The sequence below is a fragment of the Falco biarmicus genome, chromosome 6 (assembly GCF_023638135.1).
Source record: "Falco biarmicus isolate bFalBia1 chromosome 6, bFalBia1.pri, whole genome shotgun sequence".
In the NCBI taxonomy this organism is placed as follows: domain Eukaryota; kingdom Metazoa; phylum Chordata; class Aves; order Falconiformes; family Falconidae; genus Falco; species Falco biarmicus.
The window spans coordinates 49947207-49960261 of NC_079293.1; the positions used below are offsets into that span (position 1 = coordinate 49947207).

The 13055-nt window shown below is 43.3% G+C and overlaps 1 protein-coding gene across 3 annotated transcripts in view; it reads right to left on the reverse strand.

The window, feature by feature from the left end:
* Window positions 1-13055, reverse strand: part of AIG1 (androgen induced 1) — a 127959-nt gene that overhangs the window by 12952 nt on the left and 101952 nt on the right. For all 3 annotated transcript variants that reach the window (XM_056342419.1, XM_056342420.1, XM_056342421.1), the window contains one exon: window positions 515-630. In XM_056342419.1, coding sequence (XP_056198394.1) covers window positions 515-630 — 116 coding nt within the window. The remainder of the gene's footprint in view (window positions 1-514; window positions 631-13055) is intronic.

Below are 13055 nucleotides of genomic sequence, written 5' to 3' on the forward strand. Positions count from 1 at the left end.
TTATTTCTGTTTTAGTTTTATTTTTCACAAACATTTGCATTTTTTAAAACAAACTTCAGAGTGTTTGGATTACTGGCTTATTCTGTAATCAATTTTACAGAAAGAATTTATGAAGTAGTAAAGAAGAAAATATTCTATCTTTTCTGTTGCCACTTAAATAGTGATACAGGAAATCATTTGCCTATTCTCAACTTTATTTGATAGAACAAAAACCCTAAGCAATAAAACTAAGGTCCAAGAAAAACATTTAGCTGAAAAAAAGCTTGAAAAATGTACCCTTGGAAAGACCACTGCTTACATGGGATTGTTCAACAAATTCCTGTTGTGTGAGGTTTGGCATATACTTTCTAAAAATATAAGCATCTCGGGAAACCAGACAAAGCCCAGGTCTTGGACCAAACGAGGCATGCAGCGTGAATCTGTTAGCGATTATATCCATAATGAAATATGTGCCCAAATTTAGCAGTACAAAACCCCCAATACGATATGAAAACACAGTGTGTATAGTCCTTACCATAAAATATAGCCAACAGCGAAGGTGCACACTGCAGCCAGTCCACAGCTCCTGCTGGGATACTGATGATGTGTTGTTCTCATCTCGATTAATACAAAGGGCAAAACTGTTGTATGCTGAAAAAAACAAAACAACAGGGGGAAACCAGGTGATACAAATGATTCTCACTGCATTTCCATGCTAGATCTACAATAAGAATCTTCGTCACAAAAATCTGAAGACAATTTCTTGCAGGTTAGAAAGACAAGGTAAAATGACTCTACATAAAGTTGATCAATAACCCAAACAATATCATAGCTATAACGTCCAATTGTTTGAGAGAGCAGAGGAAAACTGAGTGCGCAGAACGTGCTTTTCCTTTTGTCCAGGAATCCAAAGCAGATAGTCAGTGAGTGAAAATGGGATGTGGCATGAGGGTCCCAGTCCCAGTCTGGCCTTGCAGTTTGCCACATCACCTTGGTTATTTTGACCAGTCAAGTTAGGAGGCAACGCATCTGATTTTCAGAGACTCTAAGCACAAACAATGCCAAATGAATGAATATAAATGGAGGTGTTTAATGCTTCTGAGAATTAGGTTTAAATGTATCTCAATCTAGGGACTTGAAAATAGGGGACATATTTTCAAATGATAGCCTCAATACCTCTGTTCCTCCGTCTGTAAGACAGGAGCAATTATCTTCTTCAGAAAGGTGTTGTGAATCTTAATTTCCTAGTTGCTGTGCAAAATGGTTTTAGATTCCCAAATGAAACATATGAAAGCCAAAGCTGTAAAAACCATTTCCAGCCACTTGTCTTTATTTAGCTGTGAAACTCCTTATTTTGTCATTTTCCCATACACATTCCTACACTGCCCCTTCTGAGAAGGTCTGTTCATCCAATTAATGTCAGCAGCATGAAAAATTGCAGCTAGCCTGCCCCCAACACTTGATGTCTAGATTTCAGAGTGCTGGCAGGCATGAAATATACATAAGTGAAAAACAAATGTGCCGGAAAATAAACCCCATCATTTCTGGATACCCAGCTCACCTAGGACGAGCATTACTGGTGACTCCAGAAACATACTCTGCCTTGCCACCATGGGGCCAAGTTATCGCTGGTGTCTAAAGGGAATTACTTTGGTTGAGAGCTTGGCTCTGGGGCTTGGCGTGACTGTGAACTCTCCTGCCCAGTCCACAGGGAGTCTGCAGGTGCAAGGATTGCAAGGGTAGCCTAAGCCCTAAACCAGGTTCCATCCTTCCCCAAGCACTTGATCACCAACTGGAAAAGAAGGTTATGGCTTATGCTGGCCAAGCTCTGCCATCAGATGTGCACAATTAGTTCTGGGGGGAGCTAGAAGGCTGGATTTGCAAGTTTGTAATAATTATCCTGTAAACCCACACTGATTTTCACCAATGTGAAGACAGGACAGGCATGGAGTAGAAATACCCTTGCGTGGATAACAGGTCCAAATGAGAGGAAACAAGAGTGGGGTCTGAGCCTTTAAGAACTGTGGAGAAGTAAGAATTGTTTGAATGGGAGATGATAAGATAATGGAAATGCTCTGGCTCAGAGATGTAACATAATTTGAATTGGGTAACTGCTCCGATTTTCAAGGCATTAGTAATTAATGACTAGCATTTGGAGAATGTCAGGTGGATAATACAGCAGTCAGGGGAGCTTTCAATTTCTTCATCTTCTAACAACTTGTTCCACCCCCATCCCTTAAACAGTATAAATCAGCTTCAAGGGAATGCAAAGATGTTTTACATGTGGTCTGCGATGTGAAGTGCCCACTATTAGATGAGAGGTCTACAAACTGTGCAGGACTTTCATAGTCCATTAATAGGGACTGACAGCAAAGCAAGCCCTGGAGATTCACCTGCATGTCTTGCATCTGTATGGAAAAGGTACCTCACTCGGCACAGCCGCCAAAGCAGGGCGGCTGGAGGCTGCCTTCTGCCCTGCCTCCATAAATTCTTCAGAGAAAAAAACAGAAGACAACAAAGACTATTAACTCCAACCCCCACCCCTGATATTCCTTGTACGATGTATTCTTGTGATCCAGTCACTTAATCTTAAATCTTCACTATATGAATGACGGTTACAGAGCTTCTGAGCTCTGCTTCTCAGCTGAAATGTTTACCACTTTAGATACTGCTTGCTGATGCGCTCTTTATTGATGATAACAACTCAACAGCTTGCCAATTAAAAAGTAGTTTAAATAATTTCAGCAATCAACCCGTAATCTAGAGTCTTCTCCTTTCCCTCCTCCCAGTTCCTGTGGTAATATAATAAAATAGATCATTATTTTCCTGAATTCTCCCTTCTGCTCTTTTCTAAAGGTAAGTGGAGGGGTTGGGGGAAGAGGATAATGAGCTGTATCACTAAAGAGTTTGTGTCCAAAATCCTCTTAGAAGTAAAGTGTAAGGAGAAAATCAGAGATGTGTATTTTTAATCTTTGCCTGTTATGGCAAATGGCGATGCTACCTGCAATCACTGCAGTTTTACAAATCCAGAGTATGAACTTCGGTTCCAAACGTTCTAGTGAAACTGCCACTCTAAAAAGCTGTTTCAGATGTTTGACCCAAACTACAACCAAGATAAAATTTCCCTTTCCTACACTTCAGCCTCTCCAAGAACCTTAATTTAAAAAACATGAAAATTTGTAGGCAGGGATACCTTCTGTCAAACAGTGCCAATTAAAACTCTGGAACTAAAAATACCAAATTTTAATCAGATTGGCACCTGGACTGAAGCCTAGTGAAGGTGAGCAGGGGTCAAATGTGCTTGCAGTGGGATCCATCAGGGCTGGGAAAGCTGCAGGTGGCCAGAAATTTCACACCCCTTGACGTGTTTGCCACCTGATTTCTGAATAAACTTGGGCCAATGGGAAGCTGAGGCTTAGAGAGAAAATACCATTGATGCCGCCTTGATCTGTTCATTAAAGATCACGCTGTGCCAATCAAAGATGCCTGAGTGGTATCTCTGGGACTGCTCCCTTTTACTTAACTGGCAGGCAGGAGGACAACACAACATGTCTCACCTTGTTTGTCAAGGTATCTCCAGGGCCTTATTTGACAGAAGACTGAGGAATGAGGAACTTTAAGTAACAAGAGGTTTAAATGGCAAGGATGATTAGCTGCTGTAACAGCTTTCCAGTCACTGTTATTTTGCATCATTTAAAGTCTTTAAGAAAAGGGCAAATTTATAATCAGAGTACAATGACTAGTATCGTATTATCATAGTAGTAAACTATGCTAGCACTAGTAATCAACGCTATATACTTTTTTTATGGATTAAGTACTTCTAAGCAAAGCTGCATTTTTACCTGGACATTTTGTTCTGCTCCCACTGAGACCAGCTACTCCTGTGAGACAGTTCTGCCTGTATGACTGTGCTGACACCAGAGATTTGTGCTGAGCAATACTGTGGGTACGTCAGGGAGCACCATCTCCACCAGCTGGGATGGCACCACTCTGCTTGTGAGCCCCGCGGTGTCCGCAGGCTCAGGGGTAGCCCTCAGCCCTGCCCGGGCAGCAGTGAGGGAGCTAATGAACTCTGTCGTTAGCAGTAGCTCTTAGCCTGGGCTCAGTAACTGCATCTACCTGAAAGAAAACGTACCCCGACAGCTTCTCCTGGTGCGACTGCGGTGCTACCCACCAAGGTGCCCTCCCAGCCACAAATGCCTTTTTCTCTGAAGTGCCAAGGCAGTGACCCTCAGACCTATTGTTAACCCCTCCCTGAAGGATCCATCTACCACAACCACCTTGTGAGTTGAAGCATGGCCATAAGCCCCATTACCCAGCCACAGCATCATCCTGCTCAAGACCCCTCCCGCCCTGTCCCTGCCTGTCCCTGCCACTGCCCTTTGCTTTGACAGGTCTTTACACTTGCTAGGTCTGCTAGCAAGTGCTGGTCTCTGCAGAGCAGCAAGCTGAAATTTCCTCCCCATTTTGTATCCACCACACGGCACTGCTTCCCAAGGTCCCATCATCTACAAGCGGGGAAGAAATTTGGCTTGCTAAGTCTTCAACTGCTTGTAATGATGCATGAAAACAGAGAGGAACCGAGGGTGGAATTTGCAGGAAGGTTATCATATGGAGAATTTAATCCAGAAAACACTCTGGAGACTGACTCCAAAGCAACAGCCTTCAAGTGAAGCTGAATTAGTACACACTGCAAAAAAAGCCACCCCAAGGGCTACAGGTGGATTAACTCCTGGAACCACCGCCACTGCTTCCTGAGAGAAACTCTGCTCATTAGTAACTCTTCAAAAGATACTCTTAAAATACATAGCAAGCCCCCTACATGGTATATATGTGCCTAAAGACATTTGAGACTGGAAAGTCACATTACAAGTAGGCAGTGCATTGTAGTGTTGGCTTAAGAAACTGAGCTTTGATGGAGGACTGTGCTTCCCCATTTTATGTGTGTGCTGCAACAGGTAGCTGGAAAAAAAGATTTTATGCAAATCAGGTACATTAAAAATGAGTTCTGTAATAGCCTTTAGGCAAATTAAGTGCTCATTCTTGAAAGCCTGGTTATATATTTTATCTTCCAACCAGTAAGTGCTGTTTTTTTTAACACTGTTTTTATCAAAACCTTCCTTGGCCTTTTCTCCTCCCCTAACTGTGTTTTAAATGGAATGTTAAAGCTTTTCAAAAGGTGCTAAACAGTACCTTTGACAGCTTTGTGTATCAGTATCTTCTGTCCTTAGCATAAACACGGCAGTGTTTTCTTCCCAAGTCAGTCCTGATCTGCAGAGACTCTTCAAAGCTACCTTTACAACAAGGAGTCCAATGTAAAAAAAGCATCTGCTTCCTCAGATACCCAGTCAGTATGCAGAAGTTCTGCAGGGTGGTGAAACCATTTGGGGATCGTGTAAGTTGTGATTATAGTTCATTTCAACCAACAGAAGACTGTGACTTGTTACTCAATCAGACTGAAAACTATAGGGTATAGGATATTTTAGTACAAAGGAAATACCATGGACCTCTGTTGAGAGGCCTTCGGCATGACATTCAGCCCACGCTCTTAAGGGGCAGCGAAAGCCTGGTGATAAGCAAAAGGGCCTCGCAGCTTTGCTGTCACCAGCATTTTAACTGATGGACTGGGAGGGTCCTGTAAGTGCTGGTGCTCCCTGGGAACAAGAAGGCTGCAGGTGGGTCTTCACCCACAGAACTGGTGCAGCCCGGGACCTGGAGGGTTGCATCAGCCACCCAAAGCTGTGTCTGTGACCAAGCCTCTGCCCTGGCAGGGGCAGCTGCTCCAGCATCTGCTGGGGAAAGTGCCCTGCAGCACACTGCCACTGTGCCCTGGGCTGGCACTGGTACAAATGTGATGGAAACCCCCTCACTTGCACCCTGCTGTGCAAACTGCTGCGTCTGCCGGCTGCCTCTGCTTTCTGTCTTTCTCAATTCCTCTATAAAACCTAGTTTCCATCAGCAGGGTGTTACCCTTCACTTTTTTTTTTTTTTTTTTTTTCCTGAGCTCAAAACCAGATTACATGTTGTTAAACAGCTGCTGCGTATCAGAACGAGTGAAGCAATCTGGCTGCATCTCCTTCTTACCTCTCGGGGGTTTGTGCAGCACCTTGAGATTAAAGGTTTTACAGAAACGACCAGTAAAATGACCTATGCCGGTTCCTCTTGATTTAAAACCACTACTGGTGTATCCACCTTCGAAACCAATAATAATAGGCCTAAAAATCCCTACAGTTGTAGACAGCGCCACTTGTAGAGTAACAGCAGTAATAAAGCTCCATTTTCTGCATGCTCCTAGCAGACTAATGTGGATAACCAGACCAGAAACTAGTAAAACAAGGGGCATGATTATGATTTACTCGTCGAGAAACTTCTGAGAAAGGAACAGCTGGCAAGAGAGTATTTATGTGTCATCTGAAGGATGATACCTTCCACCAAGGCAGCCTAATCCATAAAGAGAGCAGCAGGATATCAGAGCTGGGTGCATAATAAATTGGAAACCTTGAGTGAGTCTGAGCCCTTGTGAGACTGAAAGCGCTGGTAGCACTTTTCCTCTTACAAATGAGAAATTATGACTATTAACTGAGACACACTGATGCACAAGATGCACTCCAAGGCAGCCACAGACAGCTCGTTAATTGTTATTGTAGGTTGGAAGGAGGAAGAAGTATTGTATGATCTAAACAAAGACTGATACCCAATAACACCACAAAACAAACACAAGCCAAACACTTTCAATCAGTATAAGAGTGTAGAGTTCTTAGAAAAGAAAATTAACACTTCCTCTTTAAGGTTACCCCCTCTTTTCCTCTTTTCTGCCGATAAACACAGTGGCCTGGCATATCCGACTTAACAGGAGTTGTATCACTTTCTCCATGCACACCTCATGTTGATGGATTTGTTCCCGTTGTTTCTGACACGTGCAGTACATACTATATATTGAAATAGCAGTGTCAACGTGATCTCACTCCTGTGACTGTACTAGTTTCAAGGAGGTTATATATAGGTGTTTATCTATAGAATTTCCACAGTGCCGATCACTGAAGCACTTCAGCACCTCAGATGTGTTACTAAACATACCCTCACAGCAGCCCCGATCTGCAGGGGCAGGATATCCTATCCCCATTTTGCAAGAGGGCAAGATGGACATGGCATGCCTCACTCGAGGTCATGTAGGGTAGCTGTGGAGGAATGAAGGACCACATCGTATTCCTCAGTTACGTTCCTGGGTGTCAGCCTAAGATAAGTAAGCACGTATAGAGAAGTAATAAAAATTTGGTATGAAAGCCAATATACTCATTCAAGTTCTGAGACACCTTGGCCTTTTTCAGCATCTCTCAGTTGTTACCTTGATCTGTCCTGGTTCTGCTTTTGAAGGCTTCTTCAAATGCCTCCCTCTGGCTGTCTGCCTGTCTCCCATCTCACCTCCTGCTACTTCAAGCTCCTTCCCACCCTATCAGCCCAAGTTACCCCTCTGTGCCTTCCTGGCCCTGATTCAGCAGCTCCCCAGGTGACGCATCTTCACTTCTGACTTGGTCTCTTTCAGTCACCACAGGTCCATATTGAAACATCACCACCATACTGAAGCATCAATATGTTTGGCAGGCACAGATAATGCCTTAACTCGACACATCAAAATCTTGGTCACTTGGACTTGGAACAAGATGATGACAGGGACGAGACAGGACAGGACATGGCACATCTGGTATATAAAAATTCGCAAAAACAGTGCCATGTTGCCAAATGGAACAGCATTGCTACATGATTGATTTTCTTTACCTTTGTATAATTCAATATAACCACTTCAAATGCATGTCATGTATCCAGGCATCATTAAACACATGCAAAGTGCAGTGTCACGTAAGTCACCTCTCTCCTTCTGCTGGGATCAGTTAGCTAGTCTTTCTGTTCTTTCCGTGCTGTGCCCAGACTCCCCAGTCAGCTCCTGGCAATACACACTGCACTACCATCAGGAGACTTTGTTAAAATACAAGGGAATCGACATAGCCCAGGTTCTCTGCACTCAGCCACGGCTGAGCAAATCCTGCAAACCCCAATTTACTTTCAACTTCAAATCCTTATTTCTGCCACTAAATCCTTGGAAAAATCACACCACTAACAGTGTGGAACATACACACACATACATCCTGTGCAAGGATCACTCGTTAATCACAATGTTATGCAAAGTAATTTTTCTACATGTTTTGTTCAACCTATTTGCCTCTTACAAGTTAAAACACTTGCCCTAGAATTTCTTCAACTACTATTTGCAAAAAGTTTTATCTAGGCAAAGAAATATACTCTTGTCTCTTACAATTATCCTTAAAACCAATGTTTATGCACACACACACATACTTAGATGTATCATCAAGATTTAATTTGCATGAATGAATGTTGACTGCTTATGCAGGTCATGCTGAAAAAGTGCTAGTAAAGTCATTGAACCTCATGTATTCTTAGCACAAAAATCACAAAAAAACCCTTGCAGATGTAATTTAGCAATGCTTTAAAATAATTTTACTCCAATGGAAAATAGTATTCCTCCCCTTGAAAAGCCAAATCCTTCCATAACATGAGTCTAACTGCAGAGGCCCCAAAAGGAGAAAATAATGCGTATCAATACATTTTCTAAATCTCTTTGACTTGAAAAGTTTATCTGTACATAAAATGTGCCATGTTAAATTCTAATATCTGGCAGTCTCCCAGGGATAGCACTAAGGCTTTCATAGAAGGATATTTTTGGCTTCATGATAGCCAAAGTATCCTCTTTCTAACCTGAAGACATTGGACCCTCAATCTGTCACTGGTCCAGGGCTGAATATTGCTTGTCCCGGGCTTTGAGCCAGTATAATTTGGGGAAAGAAATTCCACATTTGGGAAAATCAAGAAACCATTATTTGGCAGTTTCTTTTTCAAATGGTGGCTCTTTGACGCTTTTCGGAAATTTAAAATCTTGGAAAAGGTTACTGAGGAGGTGGATTTATTGGGTGTTGTGCATGTGAGGTAGCCAAAGGTCAAACTCTGGCCTACCACATGGTAACTGCAACTATCTGCAACTCGGTTTGAACAAGTTATCTCACAGTCATTGTCATTATCTTTGTTTAATTAGTTCTTTATATTACACATGTAAACTCCTCTAATAAATAACTCTAGAGGACGTAACCTCCTAAGCTTTTTGTTTTCATATTACAGAAAGCAGCGGCAGACTAATGCGAGTGTGCTCTCATTACTGCAGCCAGCCATCTGTCTGTAACCAGTTCTGCTTCATGTGCATTGCCCTGCATCTTCTGAAGCGCATGTACTCCACTGTGAGGCAGAGGTGCATGAGGAAGAGCTGCTTGGGTAACGGTGCCCATGCCCCTGGCCAAAGTGCTGCGCTAGCATCAGCTCTGCGTTCCTCCAGCCTGTGCAATGGCACGGGGCCAGGCTGTGCAGCAGCCACTGGACACTGGCAGCTACTGCCGAGAGACCCGATGACCAGTGATAAGCCATGGCCAGGCACCAAGGCGGCCCCCAGCTCTGCACCCAGCTTTGCTGACAGCACCTGCTGCAGGAAAAAGAAAAGAAGAGGTCTTGCACTCTGTGCTCAGGATGCAGCAGCCAGGCCAAGGCAGGGTCTAGAGGCACCACACGGTTAGTAAGACCAAGAGTGAGAGCACTCAGTGGGTGTGTAAGGCACCAGCATGTGTTGGGGTGCAGGGACAACAGGGTATGTGGTATGGGTGTAGGCAAGGCAGCAGGCACGAGCTGGGGTCTTGCATTGGTTGCCAGACAGACGGGACAGCATACGTTCCATGACTGGAAAACTTGTTGTGGGGGGAACACGAGTTTGTGCAGGAAGGCAGGGGAAGAAAGATGGAAGTGCAGCCTTGCTCATGTGTCTCCCGGAGCTGCTTCTCTGCAAAGAAGGCACACAAGCAAACAAGCTTGGGGAACATCCTGAACTAGGGTCTTCTGTCATGAAAACACACTGACATTCCCTACTTGTTTTACATACTTTATTTAGGAGAATCGTTCTGCTTCATATGCAATTAGTCCTAAATGCTATTGTTCATGTTAAAACAATTGTTATTTTGATTGATAGCAAAAGCCTACACACCACTGTAAAGGCAGCAATGTCGGACACAAAGACATTACAAAATCTATAACCTGACCCTTTAAAACCTGACTTGAACCATCAGATTTGACTTATGAGACTAGTTACAATAGTGCTTCATGCAAAAGGCATTAGGTTAATGCTGGATCAGGCAAAGTTGCCAAACACACCCTGGCATAATTAATCAAGAATATTTCAAAAACAGATCGCCTCCAAGAGGTTATTGATTTCCTGTCACGACACGTTTTCCTCATGAGGTGCTACAATGCTATGTATCTTGAGATGTGCTGGCATGTATTTTTCAGTGACTAAGCCTTGATCTATCTTTCTGGATTCCTGCCACTGGTGCACTGACATCTGCAACTACTCATGTTTGACAGCCTCATGCATGAGCTATGTGGCTTCCAACTTGGATGGGATTAGTATAGGAGACTTTCGGAATACTTCAAATGTAATTGAAAGCAGATAACTACAAGGGTCTCAAGAGGGTGGCATACTTTTTACAAATGGAATCACATTAAATCACGTGTATACATGCTTAGACTGAGAAAGATCTCAGTGTTAACCAGTTTAGTATGCAAGAAAGTGTTTGCCCTTGTTCTTAAATACATATGAATCCTGATAACGTCACATCTTTCTAAAACCCAAATAAGCTGCATGGCTAAAGTGTGGTTTAGACAAGCACGAAAAGGTACACATGTGGGGAGAAGGGTGGGGGAAGAGGAATGTATTCAGAGACTGGCAGGTGTTTTGCCTTTCATCCATGCTTGAACTAAGGCATTCACATCTTCTGTGAACCAACCCTGCCAAGTGATGAGATGTGAAGACAAACTATACATCATGTAACTCATATAGTTATGGTCTCAAGTGTCAGCAAACAAGAAACAATGTTTTCATTTACAGCAAAATTCAATCGCATTCATTACATAGAACACATTTCTATTTACCTGTTTTTCTTGGTAAATATGAACATTGATATCATACAGAAATGTACTTCTGTACATATTTAATGAATACTGTAAAGCAGAGGATGTAAACAAAACTGATGTTAACACTGCTGTAGAGTTTATCTTTCACATTTCCTTACTATTTTTGACTTCTGAACTCTGCAAACATAAGTAATCTTACTTTAATGCAGATAGTGCACAGCTCAATAAATCTTTTAATGGGAATTGGCCTCCTATTTCCTGCTGTCAAGCACCTGTTTGAGGACTGCTGTGATGGGCAATATATGAGCATCACAAGAGGACAGTGATACTGAATGCATGTGGGATCAAAGGGCTCCAAGGCGATCAGGTTGCAGTGGAGCTGTGATATCCATAGTATTAATGCTATGGGCTTCTCTGGGTTGTCTTGCAGAGTTTGTCCTGATTTTTTCTGTTCAGCTTAACCTTGATATGCCTGTCTCCGCTTCCCTCACTAACAGCTCTGTCCCCAGCCAGGCTGATCTCCTTGAGCTGTCAGTGACCTGCATGGCTTTTCTATTTCAGATGTGAAAAAGGAACAGCTGGAGATGAGATATGATTCTTCTTACCACATGGTAGCATTCTTCCAGGCAAGGAAGGGAGCAGAACTATTGCATGTGTAAGGTGATGGTTCCTGGGAGGGCAGCAGGTGAGCGGGAGGGCTGCGATAGGATGCGTGGTCTCATGTCTCAGACTCTGGAGAGCCCTGGAGGAAGGAGGACTTCTTACTCGGCCTGGTGTTGCAGGTCCTGTCACGGAATAAGAGTCTCAAGGACTTCTCCTCCAGCTTCCCAGCAATATACTGAGGTCCAAAGTAGTTAATGTGAGGTACCCCTTGGTCTCCTTCCCAGGACCCTGCTGAATGTGGTCTGAGAAGTTTGGTGAGACTTGTAGTATCATAATGCATTTTTCTGGTACTAGAAAATGTATCTGTATTCCCCTATTGTCAAAGGGATTCAAGGCAGAACTTCCTTTGTAGCACCTGCTCATAAAGCTGTACAATCAGTCATCTGTAAAGTTTTGCTATGTATCCTTCTGCGCTGGGGGATGGTGCTGGTTTTGGGACTGAGGTCGCCCACAGATGCAAGTCATTCATGAAACTTTTTCTTTAAACATAACGGATATCTTTTTTAACTGTTTGGGTGATCAGACACTGAAAGTGGTTGCCCAGAGAGATCGTGGAGTTTCCATCCTTGGTGATATTCAAAACCTGACCAGACACAGTCCTAGGCCATCGGCTCTAGCTGACCCTGCTTGGGCAGGGGGCTTGGAAAAGTGTTGTGGATGGAGTGATGCACTTCACTCTGAACACAGAACTAGCAATGTGTTTATCAATATAAAACAGCGATTTAACAAAGTTTGATAGCAGATGTGACAGCAGTTTAACAAGATTCAATGGCAAGGTATACTTGATAATTTACTGCATAGAGAAGATGGGGTCAGACAAAATTGTCAGGGAGCACCTCCCATTGAGTCATGAGGTTCAGAAATTACACTTCATTCCGAAGCTTGCATTCTAAACTACTTCTCAGAGGGGAGATTGGATGTGACTGGAACCAGACTTAGTCCCAGACTTGATCAACTGTTTAAGTCTAAAGGATTATATGTGCACAATCAACCTTTTATATGACTTAGCTAAGATTTCAAAGTTTAGCACACTATTAATCACTACTGAGAATCTGGCAGCAAGGAATCTCTCAACCTTGAGGAGTAACCTTGAGGGGTGTCCCTACTCAAAGGAGGATCCTGGTGTGCAGCCCGCTGCCACGCAGGAGAGCTCAGCGGGCCCTGGGCTGTCCAACACTTACGGAGTGAAGTAACTGATTTACAGTAATATTATCATACATACTACTGAAGTCAGTTTCTTTCAAACCTGGCTTGAGTTGGACCTTGACCAGCACTGTAGTTAGGTGGGTGTATCGCTCAAAGTAGCCCTTGGCTATTGTGGTGTTACCCCCTGAGTCAGATGCATCCTCATCATGGACAGACGTATCTGTTACGACCACTGCTGGTGGTCA